The sequence below is a fragment of the Apostichopus japonicus genome, chromosome 13 (assembly GCF_037975245.1).
Source record: "Apostichopus japonicus isolate 1M-3 chromosome 13, ASM3797524v1, whole genome shotgun sequence".
NCBI lineage: Eukaryota > Metazoa > Echinodermata > Holothuroidea > Aspidochirotida > Stichopodidae > Apostichopus > Apostichopus japonicus.
This window is the reverse complement of record NC_092573.1, coordinates 25,566,885-25,590,075: the sequence shown is the minus strand read 5'-3', so window position 1 is coordinate 25,590,075 and position 23,191 is coordinate 25,566,885. Positions and strand designations below refer to the sequence as shown.

The 23,191-nt window shown below is 39.2% G+C and overlaps 2 protein-coding genes and 1 long non-coding RNA gene across 12 annotated transcripts in view; 2 read left to right on the top strand and 1 right to left on the bottom strand.

The window, feature by feature from the left end:
* The window catches only part of LOC139978966 (uncharacterized), a 35,095-nt gene extending 27,918 nt beyond the window's left edge, over positions 1 to 7,177 (top strand). For all 3 annotated transcript variants that reach the window (XM_071989574.1, XM_071989573.1, XM_071989572.1), the window contains exons 12-18: positions 812 to 1,043; positions 1,444 to 1,717; positions 2,319 to 2,581; positions 2,946 to 3,177; positions 3,447 to 3,547; positions 4,044 to 4,220; positions 5,356 to 7,177. In XM_071989574.1, coding sequence (XP_071845675.1) covers positions 812 to 1,043; positions 1,444 to 1,717; positions 2,319 to 2,581; positions 2,946 to 3,177; positions 3,447 to 3,547; positions 4,044 to 4,220; positions 5,356 to 5,865 — 1,789 coding nt within the window. In that variant the 3' untranslated portion in view covers positions 5,866 to 7,177. The remainder of the gene's footprint in view (positions 1 to 811; positions 1,044 to 1,443; positions 1,718 to 2,318; positions 2,582 to 2,945; positions 3,178 to 3,446; positions 3,548 to 4,043; positions 4,221 to 5,355) is intronic.
* Positions 7,178 to 12,446: 5,269 nt separating this feature from the next.
* Positions 12,447 to 13,213, bottom strand: LOC139978968 (uncharacterized). Its single transcript, XR_011797059.1, has 2 exons — positions 13,039 to 13,213; positions 12,447 to 12,693 (listed from the first exon to the last, which is right to left on the bottom strand). It is a non-coding gene; the product is annotated as an uncharacterized lncRNA (long non-coding RNA).
* A 4,328-nt stretch (positions 13,214 to 17,541) lies between these two features.
* The window catches only part of LOC139978962 (uncharacterized), an 89,943-nt gene continuing 84,293 nt past the window's right edge, over positions 17,542 to 23,191 (top strand). The window contains exons 1-2 of one of the 8 annotated variants that reach the window (XM_071989560.1): positions 17,542 to 17,858; positions 18,386 to 18,580. In XM_071989560.1, the coding sequence (XP_071845661.1) occupies positions 17,768 to 17,858; positions 18,386 to 18,580 (286 nt within the window). In that variant the 5' untranslated portion in view covers positions 17,542 to 17,767. Of the gene's footprint in view, positions 17,859 to 18,385; positions 18,581 to 21,071; positions 21,315 to 22,604; positions 22,678 to 22,856; positions 22,882 to 23,191 lie in introns of those variants that run through there. The other 7 variants (XM_071989564.1, XM_071989563.1, XM_071989565.1 and 4 more) reach the window with 7 other exon arrangements.

The window sequence follows — 23,191 nt, the reverse complement described above, 5'->3', positions numbered from 1 at the left end:
AAACAGAGTACTGCTTGGATATTCCGTTACCCCATACATTTGTACATGAGCAATATGATTTTTGAAAGAAAAAAGTCATCTTCAAATTTTCTATTGTATATTGTAAATGGGAAGAAAGAAACTTTACAGACTGAACATTTTAGCACAAAAATTGAGCAGAATCAACAAGATAGATCAATTTTAGGTTTTTGACAGCGTTGTTAAGTAAGCATATATTGTCACAACTTTAGAGCAACTCTACAAACAGACAATATCGATACGCTATGAAACACTTGACTCGGGATACCTCGTTGTGTCTTTGGCCTGGTAGGTGTAATTTAAAAAGATTCAATCGTAACTTCCACAGTATCAGTGTTCAACATAATTATTGTTTGAGTTTTCAAGAATGATATTTGAGGAGCTTTACCACAAGGTTCATTACATTTGCATTTCCCCTCAATTCCTTTACACTCCCTGATTCCCAACTATTAAACTTTTGACGATTATCTTCCCGGCCCTCTTCAACTGGTTCGTCGCTTCCGATTTCTACATGTGCATAATAAGGCGACGTTTCAACTCTTAATGCTCATAACTCACAACAGTATTAGAGAAATGGTGTCTGCTATTCCAATAAGATTGTGGCGAAAGAAATAATCAGATTAAACACCTATGCGTTCATTTTGAAGATGTACAGATTCTACTCAATCAATCAGCATTTCCTAGTTTCACATTTCACAATGGGAAAGTCCATAACATAACCCTATATAAATAAATGTGTTTAAATCTCTATCTCAAACATGTCAGTGGTTTCCTTTTTATGTTAATTTTAAAGTTTAGAAAATGTGAGTACAAACGTGGCAGAGCAAAAAGAACAAATAGGTGAACTGGATACACGCGTAACCGGAACAGAGAATGATGTCAAACGACTGGATGAAGAGGTTACAGAGCAAGGCGAGAAGCTGGAGGATGTTCAGAATGAAGTTACGGAACAAGGAGACAGACTGGAAACACTGGAGGTTGTTGTCGACGAGACTGTAGAAAAAGTAGAAGAAATTGATCACAAGGTAGGTATCACCTTCAGACTCCTTTTTAAAACATTTACATTTACTTTTCTGTCTAGAATGTCATTTTAACTTTTAACCTCCTGACTTTTATGCCGACAATAAAAGCATAGATCAGGTATAGAAAATTTAATAATTAGGAGAGCATATCCATGCAATTTGGTCAGACCTCAAACCAGCCCCCAATGCACCGCCAGTGTAAACCCCCCCTCCCCCCCACAATAAGCGTTATAATGACTACGATCACTGAGCGAACACCTTGGGTTTGAAAGTTTATTATCCTTCTTTGCACTCCAAACTTTGACCCCATCTTGTGGATAAACCATGCATCGTGTTCTCTAATGTTTATTTTGGCTGTGACGTTAATGAGTTAATTATAACTCTTTCATTTTATTTTTTTCAGACGATAACAAATGCGCCCAAGTGGTCACGTGACGTTTCTAAGATTCTTAACCCCGAGCACGAGTATGACTGGAGGTACCTGGCCATTCGTCTGGGTTATTCTGGTGAAGACGTCCGTAACTGGGCCTTGTCTCCTGACCCTACCATGGCTATATTAGCTGAATGGTACACCACTCATAAGAGTAGTGACGCAACCTACGCCATCTTGACCGCTCTGCAAGATATGGGAAGGACAGAGGCAGCTGAGATCGTAGAAAAAGCTTTAGAAGAAGCAGGTAAGGTTGTTTCAAAGTTTGATGTAACGTGAATAGCTTACAGCGGATATATAGTAAAAAGAAAATGTTGATGGCAGGGAAATGCAGAGAAGGTTGCCGTGCACTACCAACCAGCTTCTAGCAACAGATATGACATTGACAAAAAAAGGGCCCTACTGAAATTATGATCGAGTTTCATGAACGAATATAGATATTACATCCTACTAAGTTCTTGTTGTTTGATACATTGAGACTAATTTGATAATAATGAGCATTCTCGTCAAATTACAGTCCCTGTACGTGAACGTCTTGGACCTTTCAGCAGCCTAGTGGATTCATTTTAACATGGACTTGTCTTAGCTTGTTGTCTATTGGTGTAACTGGGAGCCAGAACCATTGCTAAATCCATGGCTAATGAACCTGTGGGGTCGAGCTTGGTGTGAGGGGGTGTTTTCCTTTCTAATTCCATGAATCCTGTTGTGTTCTTCTTAAGATTCGCGTAACTATAACATGAAAGCATGTTCTTAACAAGTTCACACGTTGACATGACACATATCAAATATACTCAAATATGGATTTATCCTTTCTCAAATTTACTTAATCAACTATCCGTTCATCTCAGATCAAATGGTTCCCAAGCCGGTTGGTGAGATGTCAGACAAACCATGTCCTGTCTTCATCAGTTACCAGTGGGACCATCAACTTGAGGTCAAGGCGGTCAAGGACCATCTTGAAATGGCTGGGTATGGGTGTTGGTTGGACATTGGTCAGATGGGAGGAGGAGACCAGCTCTTTGCTAAGATCAATGAGGGCATGAGGGCAGCCAAGTTGGTCCTGTGTATGGTGACCACTAAATATGCCAAATCAGAAAATTGCAACAAGGAGGTGAGTCATTCTAAAGAGAACATTAGTAAAGGAAAACGCAAAATGTTGTATCAACAGTATAAATGTACTATTGGGTATCATTCCAATGTTACTTGCTCTTGAGTTAACGTTGGGAATGTATTTGGTCGAACTGCTAAACTTATATAAAAACGTTAAAACCTATAAAGGCTATGTACTTTCAAATTCCCTTCGCACCTCATCATATCATCGCTATAATGGCGAACTCAACTGCAATAGAATCCCATGCATAAAGAATCTCTATAATAATGAAATAATTTAGGAGCGCCATTTTGCAATGTATCTCAGTCGTATGTTTAAACAACGATGCAACGGTCATGGTTCATTTTTGTTCTTCTCCTTGTAGGTAAACCTTGCCAACCTCCTTAACAAACCTATAATCCCTATATTGATTGAGAATATTCCCTGGCCTCCTGAAGGTTCTATGAGTATGCTCTTTGCCCAGCTCCTCTACATTCAATTCTTTTCGGAGGGCGAGTACGTCAGAGGGAAAAAGTTCTGGCCAGATGACAGGTTTCATGAGCTTCTTGGACAGATTGGTTATTATGCTACGCCTGATCCTGAAATGGTAACGGAAGGTGAGTTTAAATGTAAAAGTTAATGGGGGTGTGTATGAGGGTGGGCACGAGAACTATTTGATGGTCTTAGCTATTGCTTACAATGACACGTGGCTGACCATTAGGATCATCACATCGAGTTACGAATTATTTTGTCACTAGATTATCACTTTCATAGAAAGAAATGTTGGTAATTGTTTTTACAAAAGTGAGCCCTTAGCACAATTTCCAAGAATGAGTCATATGTGTTATATTCAGATTAATAAAGGGTTATGATTCGTCTTTCGCAGAATACCAAAACTGGTTACCACAAATCGATGACGCACCGGAGGTGAAAGTGGTGAAGAAGGCGGAACAGACCACACCATCCCAGTCTAATGGGACCACAGAAGTAAGCAGTGTTTGTGTGTTACAGTATATGTAGCCAACTAACATCACACCATTGGAAGGATACCATGGAGCAGTTGATGGACAACACCAAAGATATGTTGTTCAAATGCTTACTTCATTTTCTCACCACACGACACAGCGGCTGTGTTGGTTTAGTCCCACGTAGACATGTGATAATATAATTCACCCGGAAACAGTCAATGAACCTCACTCATCGGATCTGTGGTTTAGAGAAACATCTAATGTCTCTGGGTACAGCCAAAGTATTATACCAGGACCTTATCAGGCACCAACAATTTTAGTTACAAATATTACAACTATAGAAGTAGCACTGTTCAACTTCATCAATCCACGTTGTGGCTGGTTTATTATAATGTTGAAACCGTCAAAACCGAAACGGGAACCTTTGTTAAGATAGTTAGTTTTGTAGTTATGACTAAAAGTGAAACCGGAAAACGTTGTGGTTAACCTTTACTTTTCTACTTCCGTTTTGACAGGAAACTGATCGACACCCAACAGTCTTCATTTCCTATCAATGGGATAAACAGCCTCAGATTAAGAAGCTCTTCAGCGAACTGACTAAGCTGGGATTTCCCTGTTGGCTAGATATCATGCAGATGGGTGGTGGAGATCCACTGTTTGCTAAAATCGACAAAGGGATTAGGAATGCAGAGGTAAACATGAACTAATCGGGTTTTTGGCAGGATTTATTTGCCTAACAGAGAAAGTTAGTTTCCTGCAGAAATGATTTTTATGATTTCGATTCCTGCCTAGTTCATTACGTTGTGTCCTTGGGCAAGATGCTTTATCTCACTTGCCTCTCTCCACCCAGGGGTTAAATGGGTACCTGTGAGGTAACTTGTCATTGGGCGCAGTATATTACTGCTGCCTACTGTGGGGATTGTCTCTGGGACAGGTTATCATTGACCAGGGGTAATATATCGTCTGTAAAGCGCTTTGAGACCTATCGCTGGTATAAAGCGCTATATAAATCGAACATTATTATTATATTATATTATTTTTTCAGATAGAATTGTTCTCATAAAGAGTTATCAATATATCAGCGTATGGACGAAGGGTGCTTCACATGAGGGGACACAGCCAGGGGGTAGGAACCGGGTGCACTGGGGGCTCGTGCCCCTCACTTTTTTCCAAAATAGCAAATGTGCCCTACTGGCAAATCAGATGTACCCCTTTGATGAAGAACTGTCTTTTGGATACCTTAAGCCTTTGTTAATTTCAATATTTTATTAATTTTAATTATTCACGTGCACCATAATAGTATTGATAGAATACTAACACATCATATATATTTGAGTGATATGGCCGGTGAGTATCGGTTTATAGCAAAACGAGTGGTGGTTGTGGAAGAGAAGGTGCCCCTCTGATTCCCCCCCCCCCTCTCCCACTTTTTTGAAGCTTCCTACCCCCTGGACACGGCTGTGCCTGTACCATGCTTTCAAGGTTGCGATACCACCTTCTTCTGTACATATAATTATTTTAGTGGAAGGTGCATCTGTGATCTTGTTGATGCATGCAGTTGATTCTTGATATTACATACATATTTCTCTTTAAATTCTGACTTATCGAAAACAAAAAAGTATCCAATTTTATGTTATTGTCTGTGGTCTTAATCTGGCAATTTTTCCGGTTTGTTTGCCCATAGAATATAGACCTCGAAGAATTGCGCAATATGAACATTGGGCATATTGTCAAATCGGGTGCATGGGTCATTCATTAATAATGTGCCTTGTGCGTTTTATACTCCTGTGCTCACATTATACTAAAATACACATATTTTGCATACAGGTTGTTCTTTCATGTGTTACATCAAAGTACGCGCTATCTGCAAACTGCAGACGAGAAGTCAGTTTATCAGACGCTCTACGTAAACCAATCATACCGCTTCTACTGGAAGAAGGTATGACGTGGCCACCACCTGGACCAATGAGCATGACGTTTACTCAACTGCTGTATATCGACTTCACACAGGAGGTTAGCCAGCGTAATTTTGAGGATGAGAAGTTCAACGAACTGGTTTCTAAAATTAAAGATTATGTTCAACCCGATGAAGTGGTCATTGAAACTTCTGAAGAATCTACACCACCGCCTGCACCAGCCAAGTCACCTGTACCAACACCTTCTAGTAATACAACCCCTTCTCCTGATGTGCAAGAGGAAGCCAAACCTGTTCGTCCCAGCAGCGTTCAGTCTATGCCTGAGAGACCTGGTAGTGCCGCCGTGTCCATCCCGGAAAGACCTTCATCGTCCTCGCCGAAACCGAAGAAAAAGAAATCATCCGTTTGTTCAATAGTATAATATGTTTATTATACATGCAATACTTAGCTGTAGTTCTCGATATAGGTTTCAAATCAAGCATCCTGCATTTTAAACTTAGTTGCCTTATTGTAAAATCAAGTTTAATCAATTATCATTTTTTATAAATAGGTGAGTCAGTCAGTACTTGTGTCAAAATAATTTGGCATCGTTAGGTAGTTATATATATATATATATGGTTTAGGGTTGTTAATATTTTTACGTTGAAATATATGAAACAGTTTGAGATGCTTAATATTTGAACTTTGAACTATGAAAATGGAGCGAGTTAATCAATCGCAAAATACGTCATTCTATAGTTCCTGTATAATACATGCATTGCACTGGAAATTGACTGTCATGTTTATGCCAGTACCAGCTTAGAATTGACAGGAGACGAAGCGTTCGCGGCTCCGAAACACAAGTTTTAACCCATTCTGTATAGAGAGTTTTATAAACAGCATATATCTACTGAGAAATTGTTCATGGAAACAAAATAACAACAAGTAAGCTATCCATGGAGTTACAGATCTCATTTCAAAGTTTGGGGTTCATGACGACAATGATGTCAACACTATGACTCACCAACTTTCAATTACATGAACCTTGAATTTTACAGACTACAAGACCTTTGACATTTTATGGAAATAAACATTCTAAATATCCATTAAAACTATGTAGTCACTACTCCCTCATGCTTACAACAATTTCAGCTATTTGGATCGTTTGACATTTACATTATAGCCAAAAGAAAAATAAATTGAAATTGCTTGCAGTCTTGTTAAGCTATCAACTTTAGCAACCAGAATATCCTTGACTTGAAACTTGACATATTAAACGTCATCTTGGTACATGTTCAAGTTAAGCCAATTCTGACCTTTTACCTCATTTGATCATGTGATATTTGGCATTTTACATTAAGTAATGTATCGTAGACGTGATTCCCTATTTGTATTTGAAGGTTTGGGCCATATAGTAAGTTTGGTATACATATAATAGTCTAGTTGCTGTTTTTGTGCCACCCAGTGGTACCCCCCTCCCCCCCCCCCCCCTGGCACATAAAGTGAGAAAAAAAGTTTCAATTCAGTACCTCAAGGAGTGTGAGAGGGCAGTAATTTTAGTAGTAATTTTTAGAAAAAAAGCACTAGAGAACATCTCAGGGGTGAGATAATAAGGCACACAAGTAACATTGATTTTATCAGTAGCATAATTAAAATTAATCAAAATGTATGTTAATAATCTGAACAATTTATTTTCTTTCCTTCTTGTTGAAAGTAAACAGATCATAGATTAATAAAGAAGAAAGAAAACACTATATAGGACGTTTCAATTTATGAATGAAGTATATTGTACGGAATCGATATTCAACAGATAAAGACCATATTTCTGTAAAATCTGCCTTTTGGCGATGTGTTTGCTACAACACGGTGATAGATATAACTTCGCTCTGTCCACCGGAGCACTTTGCGCCAAGGTAGACGCTAACCGACCAAAGGTATATATATATATATGTATATATATATATAGGCTACATATATAGGCTACATATATAGACCATATAGGCCTATATATATATAGGCTATATACATAGGCTATATATACATAATTCCACTTTTTTGTAATTGTCAATGAGGGTGCATTACCCAAGTGACTGTGCAGAGTGACACAAGGTCGTAGGATAAACCGTAGTATACCTTAAAGTGACGTCCATTGATATGACATTAAAAGTCTTAACAGGAAATAATGTTGACATGCCATATAGTTGCCTGTTTATATACATTATTTTATATAGCAATGTTCACATTGAAAAATAACATAATTATCCTTGATGAATGTCATAGGTATTTTATACCTTATGTCCACATGCCCTGTTTCTATCTCAGCCCCCCACCCCACCCCAACCACAGCACAGTGCGACAACCATTGCACTTTTGTAAACATTCTGATTTAACATTATTCTGCGTTTCCTTTATTAGCCTCACTTTCGATTAACATAACTCTTATTTTATTGTTATCGCTACGTCCTCGATGATACTCGACTCAACCGCCTCTTTAATGTACATCTCCTTAATCCTCCACACATATCCTTTTGATCGTCTTTTGTTTGCTACCGCGCATACACTCAATGCTTCTATAGCAACATATGTAAATATTTGAATGATACTATTTCGTTAATTCTTGGATAAATACAAGGTGTTATAGAGGAGTCTTTGAGGAAATTAATCATATGCAACATGTGTGCGCCACATATGTTGCTAACCATTGGTTTTCTATCGCGACTTCGCCATTACTCCCCGGGACGGTAACTTTAACCATGATGGTAAATTTGGCTTTCCGTTATAAGGAGCAACAATATGTACCACGAACGAATACATAATATAAACAGTGAGTGTAAGGTGTATTATTTGTACGTCAAATATTCCGATTTACAAGAGGCGTAACATAATTAACTTTAACCAGGGGCGTATCCAGGATTTTCTGACCCGGGGGGGGCGCGAATAACTATCTAAGCGGAGCGCCACCATCGGTTGGCGCGCAGCGTACAAGAAAATTTTCTGGTTTTGATACCCCCTAGATCGGCGGAAATGGCACTTCTCAGGCTTAAAAATGACCAACCAGATGTACACTTTTGCCTGAGAACCAAGTATTTCCCAATAGTTTTTTTTATCTATAACCTTTTATAAGATTGTCACCAGTCACAAATCATGTTCGACCTCATCGCATGTCCTGTGGATCATTGCTTGTGTAGGTGATTCTATACGTCGCGGCCCACAATACCTGTCAGCCCCACTTTCCAAGGTTTATCCCATCTACACAAGACATTTCGTTGTTTACATTAGCATCCCGCGGTATACTGCGCAACTTTCACGGATCGTAAGGTACACGATGGCATACGATGTAATAACCTATGCTGGCTTATATGATATAGACATTAACATATTGAACACGCGCGAAAATATTTGGTTATTTTTTTCGGGCAAGTCGTTACAGCCCCAAATCAAATTTGGCTCCTACGCCCATGACTTCACACAGGGGCGTAGCGAAGGGGTTTTGTTGGGGGGGTGTGGAGAATTTGATTTGCCGACGGATCTGGAAGTGGTGACTGAAATGGGGGAGGGGTCTAAGGGGAGGGGGTGTCCCCCTCCCCTTTGGAAAATTTTTAGTTTTGAAACGTCCTTAGATGCAATCTGGTGCATATTTTAAGTCAAATTTGATTTGCCGACGGATCTGGAAGTGGTGACTGAAATGGGGGAGGGGTCTAAGGGTAGGGGGTCTACCCCTCCCCTTTGGAAAATTTTTAGTTTTGAAACGTCCTTAGATGCAATCTGGTGCATATTTTAAGTCAAATTTGGCACGGAAGAAGCTCCCGTTCTCCTTTTCTCTATTCAGCTTTCCTTCTTTCTTCCCCTTCCGCTCTCTTCACCTTTTCTCCTTTTGCCGACAGACCCAAAATTTGCCGACAGCGACCAAATTATTGGGGGGGTGTGACCCCCCGCTCGCTACGCCCCTGATAGTCTTCACACATAGACAGTTTTGAGGCTGTTCATCTTTGAACACCATTTTCATGCTCATTGATATAAGGTGATATCTGCTGTTTGCTTTACAAATTCGAGCAGGCGCGTAGCGAGGAGTTTGCCAAGTGAGGGACGAAGCCTGTTGGCAAAATATCTAAGCGTAGCGCCACCATGGGTTGGCGCGAAGCGTACAAAAAAAATTTTGGCCGAAAATGCCTCCCAGATCGCTGGAAATGGCACTACCCAGGACCATTTGTTGGCGCGAACCGTACAAGCAAATTTTGGCCAAAAATACCTCCCAGATCGCTGGTAATGACACTTCCCCGGCCTTGTATGTTGCATTTAAGCATTTTTTATTTTGAAATTACTAACGATATCATAAAAAAATATGCTCAAGGGGGGTGGGGGCAGTCGCCCCCTTCCCGAAATGCGTCATGTTCCCCGACGACACGGTCGAGTTCGAGACCAGCCACAGTTGGTTTCATAGCATGTTTCATATACACAAACACGCGTTATGATAGACCATATATAGTATATATGTTCATATACATTATTGAGAGAGGACAAAATGGAAACGTCAAAAATGGAGTTGACGATGTTAGGGGTAGGGTGAGGCGCACGCCCCTTCCGAAATCCTTGATCAGTCACTGGCTACCCTGTGTATATAATAGGGATTAGCGCTGTAATGATGTCACTGTTTCTCCTCTTCCAGGTGTCTTGGCGTTTTTCTTTTACTCCCTCCTTTCTCTTTTTCTCTCTTTCTTCTTTTTCTTTTCCCTTCCTTCCTCTCCTCCTCCTCTTTTTTCCCCCTCTTTTTTCCCTTTTTTCTTCCCTTTTTTTTCTCTCCTCTTTTTCTTACCCGGGAGGCGCGCCCCCAACGCCCCCCCCCCTGGATACGCGCCTGTTAACATTCAACATAGCCAAATTGACTCAATCTGCCCTGTTCATTTTGATATGTGCTTGCATACATTTATATGGATAGGCCTACTACTAAATTTGTTAAAAGGTCGGCGACGTCTCAGGAAATGTTTGATTTGAGCTTACGGATATTGATGTGCAAAGCAGCCTATACCATCTATACTGTTGTTAACGTTGTCCATGTATGGAGTACAAACTATAACGATTTTTACTTTACAGTTACCACGGTGATCGAAAATAATGACTCCCTTCTGTTATTAAAAGGTTGAAAAGATCGATATTTTATTGGTATTATAAGAAACGCATCGGTTCGTGAAGAACTTCATTTATTGTCATCGTTAGACGTATATGTAACACGTTTGCGAAGTTATAAGATCATTGTCTATATAGTTTAATAAATGTACATTCAATGAAGTAAGGTAAGTTTGTGTATTGTTATGTTACCAATAGTTTCAGCAATAAACATGATAAAAAAATATCCCCCATTTTACTTTCAAGGAGGAGGGTGGGGGAGGGGAGGGGCGTGCCCGTCTTAAGTCTGAAAATATAACGGGATGACAATTGGGAGCAGCAGTTCGTGTTATACTAAACTTTTAAAGGTCTTAAATGATGTGTCAAATGGACGTTCTCGATTACTGACTTTAGAACTGGCGTTAGGATCATAAAGAGGGCGTTTTTCAATTACTTTGAGCGAACAACATAGGCTTGCCATCGTTCTATGAAGGAAAACATTAGCTAGCAGTATTATTGCTTTTCATAAACGAACATGTATATCTGAATAAGGGGGTGACGGACGTGAAAATAATAATATCATTCTTTTGAAAACTACTCTGGAACAGGAGATTTTCAGCATATGTTTTTGTAGAGATGCATGGTTGGAATACTTTGAACGTTCTTCTTATTTACTTTCAAGGAATGCCAAATTCGTTAGAAACATCTTCTAGTCGATTGGGCAAAACAGTGATATAGGAGGTAAACTACCGTATGTACCATAAGTATATTAATGACGAATAATGTTTAAGAAGAAGAAGTCAAAGTAAACCTTGAATTTTAATCATAGTGCACGAAAAAAGTGAAAGGTTACATAACACAGTTATATTTCTCGATGGCATACTATAGTATATGAATTTGGGGAGTTGGGTGCAGCTTTTTCATCAAAGAGCTTAAGAAAGAATGTATATAAAATACTGTTAATCACAGGGCATTATAGGAGTATCAGATTATCACATATAAAAATTATAGGACACGATAGGTGAAAGGAAAGTTCCCTCACCGAAACTTAGAAACCGGAAGTATTCTTAGACAAGCTTAATAACTCACCTTTGTCACTAATGTAACCACATACAGGATATGTGCCTTGTTGTGTTACAGGATATGTGTATATTCTTTGAAATGAAGCTTAAATACATCGTACTTTCGATTAAACACCCCTCGTTGCGCAAAGCAATCGAATTCTTCAAAATATAGCTAAAATACGTCATACTTTCCATTAAACGCAGGATGTATTCTTAATGCCCCTCGTTGCGCAAAACACAAGAGTAAAGAAAAACAGACACAGTTTATCGTGTGGAATTATTATTAATAGCAAGAGTCGTAAATAGATATTACAGGAAGGCGATAGCGCCACCAATTTACAGGCGTGATCCCATCTTTAAAATCTCGGAAATTCATTGGTTTTCAAAACAAACCATCTAAGATGTTATAACACTTTCAATTTTTATATAGCAGAAGTACATACCTACATAGCCTATAGCTGAAATTAAACATTCTAGTTGGAGCTGAAGGTGTGATTCTTAAACAATTGAAAGGCTAGTTTTTAAGGAGAACGAGGAGGGGAAGAGAACGAGAGGGGGAGGAGAACGAGAGGGGAGGAGAACGAGAGGGAGAGGAGAACGAGAAGGGGAGGAGAACGAGAGGGGGAACGAGAGGGGGAGAACGAGAGGGGGGATGAGAGGGGGAGAACGAGAGGGGGAGAACGAGAGGGGGAGAACGAGAGGGGAACGAGAGGGGGAGAACGAGAGGGGGAGGAGAACGAGAGGGGGGCACGAGAGGGGAGGAGAACGAGCACTGCATTGTGGTTTAAATTTCAATGATGTATGTAAGAAAGGGTCAAACGACACAGAAATGAGTACAGTAGGACAGCAGCAGCTATAAAGTTCGTATGAATCTATTCTCTGGTAGTCTCATTCGAATCTATGGTAAAACATGAAACAATAAAATATAATAAGTAACTGGTAAGATAATTATACGTAATACTCAAGTGTCAGTCTATATGTCATGTAATCGTTTATTCGAAGCGTTCTCAAAATGTTGGAGACACTTACCACTTTGCCGGCGACTGCTATCCCCATTTACAGGTTAGCCAGGTAAGCAGTCAGTACGAATCATTCATGAAGCACTGGATGTTGGATATAAAGAATACAGGCAATCTAACCAGATAAGCAAACAATCTCTCACTTGGGCTGCAGCATTATTTACATGGATCTGGAATTACAATTTACACTGATCTAAACAACTCTTGATTCGTCGAATACCTTAACATACATTCTTGGAGCAAAATTAACACTGCAAACTACATGGACCAATTACGCGAGACTCTAGGCCTGACAAGTAAACACATGATAACAAAATGACGACTTGCACAAAATAAACAGGCACACGTAATCAAACTAATTTCAATAATACTCGACACTTATACAACATCTTACTACAACAAATGGTCCAAAATGATCTATAAACTTACGTTCATCAGATGTTTCAGTTAAAATACATACAGGATAGCAGAACAGAGCGAAACTAAACAGCTTTTCGCTTTACTTGGGCAAACGAACAACAAGTTTGATAAGTCAGCGTTGCCATGTGAAGTGGTGGCGCACTTCGCAAATGAAGAAGATGGCTCTAATCTTACAATGTAACATGTATAATCTTTATAAGAATGTGTAACGTAAGCTATATCCAGGATGAAAAATTACAGACTACGAAGTAAAACAACAAAAAGCATTGAGATGTGACAAACATTATTCATATTGACAGCATGATGACCGAAACAGAAACCTATAGTCTTCTTGTTTTCAGCAGACAGATGTTGCGTTTACAAAGTTTTCAAAAAATTACCTTTGACCTCCACCAAAGCGAAAGGTATCCTTGTACCTAATATGGGATTTTTGGTCACCTCTGAAATTGATTGTGACAGTGGCGGCGGAACCGGGGGGGGGGGGCTTGGGGGGGCTCAGCCCCCCCAATAAAAAAGTTGAGGGGGCAAATGCATTATAAGCCCCCCCAATATTTACCAAGGCTCCGAAACGTACATCTGCCCATTTTTCAATGCATACTTGTCGATCTGTCCGATGCACACGTATACTCTATAGGTGTAATAATTTAAGTAATTGCTGGGGGACCCTCGGCCCGTCCCTTGGCGATAGACCACATTGTCACCCCAACCGCGTCTTTACGCCCCGTGAAAAGTGGAAGCAGTGAGTGTGAGTACCGGTGAGCGTAACACAACTTCGTCTTAGGCCAATGACTTGCCTCATTTCAGCCAGTTCTCCAACATCCCCTTACTTAGTGGCGGATCGAGCGTCCATATATACAGTCAGGGGCGGATCCCCCCCCCCCCCTGACGGACTCAAATGGACTGCTGGCGCCCTTTTCAGCTTTTCACTACTTTTTACTTATTCGCGATTTTTGACTATTTTATTGCGCTCTCTTATACCTATTGACATTTGTCATATTCTGTCGGTGTATTTTCCGACAAAATGGCGACGACACCTATTTATTCTCCGTTTATCTGCAAATTAGCAAGGCCCCGGAAAGGGTCATTTCCTGCAATCTCGGGAGTATCTTTACTCAAAAATTTTCTGTACGCTCCGCGCCAACCTGTGGTGGCGCTCCGCTTAGATAGTATCGAAAGCGCCCCTACAGACCATTCTTGCCCCCCCGACCAATACCCCTAGCCCCGCCACTGCCCTTACTACACTCAAAAACGTCTTTCCGAGTACACTAAAAGTAATAGCAACTCTCTTAAAACACCATCGAATATACAAATTACAATGTTTTTACAGACTTAACGTGCAATCAGAGAAATTGCAGGCTTGAGACACATATTTTAGGGCCAGGTATTCGCAGCATAAAACACTCGGGAAGTGCCGTTTCCGGTCATCTGGGGGTTTGAAAAAACCCAAAATTTTCTTGTACGCTCCGCGCCAACCGATGGTGGCGCTCCGCTTAGATAGTCTCCACACATTAGCCCCCCAATAATTTTTCCGTTCCGCCGCGCCTGGATTGTGATAATGATATATGAAGTCACTTCAAAGAGAATACATAACATATATAAAGTAGTGTCCTCAATAAAATGTGATGTAAAACAGATCAAACTTTATAGGAGCATTAGGTTTTTGTTACCTTAAATGTGCAGCAATATATTCTGAGTCATCTCCAGCCAGGATTGGACAGAGAAGACAGGTTTTTGTCTTTTTTTTTTTGGTTGTCTGATGTCTTCTGATGATCCAGAACGGACGCTATTCCTTTTATTTCTACACATTCTCTAACACAGGCTCTTTAGTGGATAAGCATTTTGCTTACAGATTTGTTTCATTTTTAGTTTCATTCCTAAACTGTCTGACAGTTTCAGTTTCCAGTAGTCCTAAGGGGATAAAGTAATGATGGTTCTGTTTAGACTGGTAAAGAACCCATTATTGACAGAAACTTGCATTACTATGTTCAACAAATTAAATGGTTAAATGGTCAGGGACTGTCATTTGCCAATATGCTCAAGCAGCTATAGTCTTCTTCGCCCTTTTCTTAAAAGGTGTGAAGACTCGCGCACAAAAAAACGTCTGATGCCGGTAATCTGACCTAGTTTCGAATAAGGTGTAACAGAAGTGTTTGACACCACCATCGCAGAAAATCGATCCCAGAAAATACACACACAGCTTGCTACCGTCGGTAATTAGACACTAGTGTACAGTCAATGCATACAGCTACGGTCAATACCCACAACACGGTGTACATAGCATCGATGGACATCTCAGGTCTAGATAAAAGATAACAAGGTGTCATGTTTCATTACTGTCTGCATTTTGTAGCGACAAGAAGAAGACTTCTTGCAAGCAACGGAAAGTTAACTTTTTCAGAACGCGGCACGCGTTTGGGGCGAGTCTACAATGCCTTTAAGTGTAGACAACATTTACTGAATCATTATAACCTTCCAAACATCTGAGTGCACATTAATATAACTTTACAAATCAAGAATATTGAGTTTTTTTCTGCAATGGTGATGATGCACTCTTGTTCCATTCGCCAGTTTCGAGTATACTGTAATGAAAAAGACGGCATTTTCCTTCTAACTTGATTTCTCCCAACAATCTTGAATTTTTAATGGTATATTATGCAAGCATTATTTTTCTAAGCATGAATCACACTTACGATCAATTGTACGAGAAGCAGTTCTCATGCATAGTACTAAACTAAAACAGCACATTAATATTGTAACCCATAGCTTAAATATCACTGATTTCCACTGCATGCAGCTAAATCATAATTTGTATTTATGTGATATCTTAAGTATACATAAAAGTTTTGGATCAACAAAAGTTTTAACTCACATGCCAGGCTGGCTAATACGTTAATGTGGTCGCTGTGGGTACGAAAGTCATGCAGGAATGTTCTCATTCACTCATATTTTTCATTAGTGGTACTGAAATATGGGGAATGTGTATAGCTTTTGTAACGGCAGTTTTCAAATTGAGATATTTCGTGCATTTTCAAGATTATTCGAGGTCATTAGAAGACATTATTTGAATTCACAAAAACTGCAACTATACTCTCTCCATTTCCGATTAATGTACCCAAACTTGAGAGGAGTGAGTGAATGTTGTGGTACCGACGAGTAAACCTTGTTAAAGGATTTGGGGAATTCGTTCGACATGGGTCGGTTTGGATTATTTTCGTACATTGTTTCATTGTTGTAGAACGTTTGAAAAGTATACTGAAAAGGAGAATCTAATTCATAAAACCTAACTGGAATTATTTCCCTTTTCCATTGAATTCACTCATGTGCATTAGTTTGAGGTTTTTTCAAGGTCCTGAATGGCCAATGATATCTATGTTCCTGCACAAATAAACAACCACATCTATCAGAACAATGCGTTAATGTAGTGCGCAAAACTAATCAATAAACATACCTATCGCCCTGGGTTACACCCTCAAGCAGTTTCCCGTCTCAGTTTGCGCTTCAGGGTATATATACGCTTCATTTAGTGTGTACTATTGGCAAAAATGAACATTGTCATGATTGTGTGATTACTAACTACACAATAGTATCAAAAACAATTTGTTTTAGAGTGTCGAGATTGAATCCATAATGAGATTGTCAAACTCTGCTGTAAACATGAAAATAGATGTCCATATGCACGTAACCCGCCATGTAAACATGGGTCACTAAATTATTCAAATTTTTAATGAAAACTAAAAATACCGAACAATTTGTGGAAACTTCACATCAGTGTGTCAAGTTATTGGTATCATGAAAATAAAGATTAGACGTTGTTGTCTTTTATCACATTATTTTTGCCAAAGTTTGATCAATTCATTTAGCAAACTTCTGCACCTATAACAGAAGATTTGACCAAGTGCGGCAAAATGCGCCACACATTAAATACCACGATTCAGGCCATTAACCATGCATTCAATCAATGGTATTCAAAGGGTGTCACTTTTCTTCTCTCGTCATAGTTTCGTTTATATACTGATGACACATGCATGACAGATACCCTTTATCGGGGATTGCAGGCCGCATTGGGAGCCTACATATAAGGTAAAACTCACCGCTTGAGCCGGAGTCGGGTATAATATAAAGTCTGCTGTATAAAGTGATAATCGGAGGTCAACATCATCCCACCAAAGACAAAGTAGGGTTGAAGAACTACAAGTTAAATCATAAAGACGACCCTTCAAATTGGGACGTAATTGGACACACCATATAGTACCATTGAACAATGACAAGCACAATATTCAAAGAAATTCAACGGAGAGATATTATCATTTCACACTCAAGACGGAGTGAATAGAATGTTACCAACAGCTACCGTATTTGAAGAGACGGACATAAGGTGTGAGCCCAAATATTCTCGGGGAAGTCATGCATGACACTGAACTTTAGTAGTCTAAATTTGTCTGTCACGCCTTATTGTTTTTCCTGTCGTGGCGAAAAGAAGGTTTGGTAACGTTTGGTTTGATATGATATATTCTCCTTGTGGTGTCTTGTTTCAATATCAAATAGTGAGAAGAATATTCAAAGTTCACGAAGTAACAAGGTGGTGCCGAGAGAGTGATACATAAAGCATTATAAGAGAACAAGGGATTTTATATGCAGGGCGTATGTTAGAACGTTATCTGTTATGGTGACGTGCATGAAGACAATTCGTACCAGTCAAATCATAGTGTAGGTGTGCAAGATAAGAAATCAACAGGATATGAACATGAAAATCAACCGAATCCCGAGTTTATCGTTTAGTTATGTTTTGTTTGTAACTATTTTCTACCTACGCAATGTGTCCGGACAAGGTAAGTCGACATGCCAGTTAAAAAATTAATGTTATAATTATCTATAATTTACTTTGCTTTATTAAGAGAAGATATTCAGCGGCACTGATCTACATATAAACATGTTTGTATATATATATATATATATATATATATTTATAGTTAACAGTTTTTCCGTTATTCCTATATATATATATATATATATATATATATATATATATATATATATATATATATATATATATATATATATATATATAGGAATAACGGAAAAACGTATAAATATTCTTTTTCATGTCACTTGAGAAGTAAAGTGTAGTAGGAGTTAGTATGTGGGAGAGGATACAATGTTGGAGGAAGCTATAAGATGAGAGGGTTGTTTGGTCTTCGTGTTTTCTGAGATATCTGTCTTTATTTCCGTTACATCCCACATTTTATTATAAAACTATAGTATAGATGTTACGTTAACCCTTAAGAACATGTACAACCCACATTGTGTATGCAGAGCATGAACTGATGGGACATATATATTTTGTCTCCTTTGCCAGGGTTGAGCTGCATAAGCTGTCTAAGCTTGAACTCAATTGATCCTGGATTTACTGACCTATTTGCGGACTTCACGAATCTCAACTGCGAAAATGCTGTAATTGATGGCGGATCAGTTACATCCGAACAATGTGCGGATCCAACGACGCATGCGTGTGAAACAATCGCTTCTACTATGAGGATTTTTCAACCTGGATGTGAGTTGCACATTAATGAGTTCATCTGTTAAAGGGTGACTTTAGGCAGAATTGTAGTTAGTTTCTATAGACATCGAGATGTTTCAATATACTGGCCTTGAATATACTGTAACTATCTCTTTTAAGCGAGTGACGAGCTGATACGTCGACTCAGGTTCGGTGCAGACGTAAATATTAATGTTAATCTCTTTGCTAAGGCTATAATGTTTAGGCTAATAACTCGATCAACCGAAACATTATCGTTAAACTTCATATAAACAACAGGTCACCCTATAGTTCATCCTTAGACGATACAGTCCATTCACTTTTAGATTCATGAGTCTTATTTGTTTATATGGTAATTGCTAAAAAGTTAAAAACGTTTTAAGAGTACAATCTGGACTGATAGCAGTCTGTGTTAATTACTTAAATATCCAATTTATCAATTAAAGTAACTGGACTATTTAGTCTAATGACACTGACCAAATCTCAAAACTCAATGTGAAAACAAGACTATCATGGTAGAGTTAAGTTATTACAGTTTATAGAGAAACATTACTAGCACTCATTTTTTTCTTTCCACTTAAACTTAAAGGTATGCTGTCTTGGCCCCAAAAATGCTAGATATTCAAACATGGTCACCGTTGGTCAAACTTCTTAAACTGTTCTTATTACAACCTACGAGTGATTTGTCCTCACTGGGACATATCAGTCATCTTGTGTGTTCCTGAAACATGTATGAGAACAATTTGGAGAGTAAAGACCTCCAGGAAAGTACTTTTTGAAACCATTTAGCAAATATACTGATGCTATAATTTGGGGCCTATGTTGACTACCTTTAAACATATATACGATGTGTAACCATATATACCACGAGCGAGCTGGGCTTTAGCTATTGTAATATTTGTACTAACACCATACAAGTGCTCTCACAAGTTAGTAGAGTGAAACCTCGTTCAAGTTCAACTCAAGCCCTGCCCACCCAAATTCCCTTGTATATATGTGCTCATTCAATATTGTGGTTATAAACATACAAACATAATGCCGACAGGTGTCATAGACTACTAGTACTATACATTGCTAAATCCACATGCGTATTAAATTCTTCACTTTCCAAGGTCGTTAGGAGCATTAAAAGATTTGTCTGATAGCCCTTAAAAGTTAACTTAAAAAACGATGAATAATTTTCCAAACATGTTTTCAAAATATGGGGACTGATTTCCCTCTTACACACCATATAATATGATAGATGATGTCTTGGTTAGTAGCACAGCACTATCATTAAACCGTTGACTGTATAGATCACCAAATCGCCTGGTGCTAATCAGCTGATTTTGTCTGTCATGAAAGCATCAACACCTTGCTTTTGAATGTTGACAATCCAGTCTACTGTTACAGCAAAACATCCCTCACCTCACATGTACCAAAATATAGTAGATATTTCATATTGTATCAAGTTACGTGCAACTGAGCAACAAGACGATTTGATGTAGTGTTGTAGTGTTATGTCCCGCTGAGTGATTTGACAACTCGACACTCATCGCATGTTTGACAAATAATTACGTACAACGCAGCGATTTGGCAATTTGACAATTTTCTTTGAGATAGCATGCTTACGTAACATATATGTTAATCCCGCAAATATCGTAGTTTTGACGTGTTGTCGTGTTGTCGTGTTATACTAACACGGTAAGCAGGGGGTAGGAGCCGGGGGCACTGGGGAACGTGACCCGCCCCCCCCCCCCCCCCCACTTTTTACAAACGAGCAAATGGGCCCTACTGGCAAATAAAATGTGCGACTTTGATGAAGAACTGTCTTTTGGATATCTTAAGCCTTTGTTAATTTTAATATTATATTTTAATTATTTATATTTAGTCTGAACATGCTCTTTTTTTAAATGGCATACCTTTTTGCAGAACGGTAAACAATCTCAATAAATAAAAAATCAATGTTGCAGCGCACCATAATAGTATTGAGTATTGATAGCATACTAACACACCATATATATTTAAGTGATATGGCCGGTGTGTATCGGTTGCTAGCATAACGAGTGGTGGTTGTGGAACGAGAAAGTGCCCCTCTGATGTTGTGCCCCACCCCCCCCCCCCCCGACTTTTTGGAAGCTTCCTACCCCCCCCCCCCCTGACGTTAAGTCTACGACACAAAAAAGTCTCGTATGTCTTGTCAGGACCACCGTAAGAATGGCAACAAACTTGCGCAACAGACGCGGCCATATGGCATGCCATACGGCCAGAGGTATTTGGTTACTTTTCACGAGGTACATGGCGGTAGCTGGTGACCTTTGGTTCATCGACTATAAGAACCATCGTTACCCAGCCAACATATATCTGAGTCAAACAGGACCGAAACCAAAGATATTTGCCGAAACTCAGTTAGGCCTAGCTCTATAATTGATGTGAACGCAAATGGTAGTATGTCGTTTTAAACACTACAAACTTCATCAGAATATGAGCTCACACACTTTGCAACGGACCAGGGACTCGCCTGCTGTAGGCCTATACAACGGAGGTGACATATTCGGTGCAAATGAATCTGCAGGGACAACGAAGTATATTATGATCTTTCTAGGATAGTGCACTATTTACAGTATCTGACACCAGGCCAATGAAACAATTATACTGTACAACTTAACTCGTTTAACGTAGGTAACTGAGATTGAGAAATGGGCTACGTTCGGGGAAATAGCGTTTCCCTCCTTACTCAGGATCTTCTTTCTATGACCTTTTAAAAATGGTAACTTTCTTCGCAGTTTGCCTAAAGTACTATAGGCTAGGCCCATATGCGGCAATTAACACAGCATTGAGTATCGCTAAAGCAAGGCGAGAATTAGGTCATGCAATGTTTGATGTATAGATTTACCAAAGTATTGACAAACTAATTCAAATAGGTCAGAGTGACCGTAATAAGCAAAGCCATTTTGTGCGGTCAATTAATACACCTGGTTAGGCAGTCTCTGGTCAACAAACAGTGACTGCTGCATATGTACAATGATAGTAAGAGAGTGCTCAGATATCACTTCAAAGCATTTGCAAGACAAAAATGTAGTGTAGGAAGATTAATCATGATTAATCAGATTAAATCGCTCATTGCCAAATCACATTTCTGATAACTCTAAATTAGTGCAATGCACAGACTTTGTGGCATACATTGGAAGTGCCAAAGTTGTGCAAGATAATTGTCGCATACGGAACATGGTAAGAAGTCACTATTGCCTGCTGGCTTTCTCAGTGATCTATTGTTCGAGTTCAGGTTTGCAAACAGTTAAAGGTTGGCCTATCCAAAGTTTATGATCTAGCCTTTCAAATTAAGGTTGTAGGCATATGCAATGTCAATATAGGCCCACAAAACACTGTACTAGTAATAGCCCCTATATTAGTGACCAGTGAACCACTGAACTTGTTATTGTGCAAATAATACCCTACAACAACATTTGGCAGCCTGCAGAGTCCTAGCAAAATTTAGAAAGGCTTTGAGGTACTTGCCTGAAAGAGCAGTCCATTCTTGCTGTACATTGTTATGCTCTAGACAAGTTTTTAATATTGACGAAAAGTTCAAGGTTCCCATTATAGGCCTACTGTACTTGTGAGGTTAAATATGTTTCTCAGTTTGTGCTTGTAACCATGTGCGGTGTTTCTTGAAGATATAGCACTGGCAGACAACATCACCCTCGATAGAAATGAAGCGGTTACAATCATTTACTTACCAGTACTCATTGCAAACCATAGCGCAGCTACGTCGTTCTCACACTAGCGACTGGGTTATTCTTCGATTTTCTGCAGGCATCATTGCAACCATCTCATTGAATTTGCTAGTAGTCCTACCGGTCAGCTAGTTCTTTAGACGCTCTACAGTCAATCACAGCAGCTAATATGTCGGGGTTACCACTTTAGAACTGAAGTTCTCTAAATTAGAGATAAGAATGTACAAATGGAATTACTCATCTGTGTTCTTTGTGCTTCCCTCTGCAATTGGTCAGTCTGTGAACGACACACGAAGACAAACTGAAAGGGCCTTCAGAGTTTGACATTGAAGGCAGTGATGCTAGAGTCTTTGTGCCAACCAGTTAAAGATAGTTCCTGTGTGCCAAGGCTTAAATGTCTGTATCACCATGGGCTATGAAATTGACCACTATACTCGTTAATTAAAGCGATTGCTATGCACTCACAACATTTTAACTATATGTTATCTAAAAATACCCAGCGATATAAGTAGTTTCATTTATTTTTTATTATCTATAGTCATAGCCTATTCCGGGAGCTAGCTAGGTCACTTAGCCTAGCAGTACACTGGGTCTTCACATGTATGTGCTCTAATGACTGTTGGTGTTACAGTAGTCATAGCCCATGGATTTGGCATTTTCCCCAACATATTTATAGATAGTCACTTTCTCTTTGCATGGGCCTGACTTCTGGAATAACTGTACTGTATTATCATCCATGTTTGCTAATATTCTGTTTTTTGGGTTAAGATCGATGTTTGAAGATAAAAGCAATTTAGTCATCTTGTGAAAGGACCAAAGGGTATGCAGTTGGAATAACACAGCCTCAGCCAAAAATCTGCAGACAGAATTAAGCAAGCATGCTAATCAACTTAGAACGCTTTATATTTAC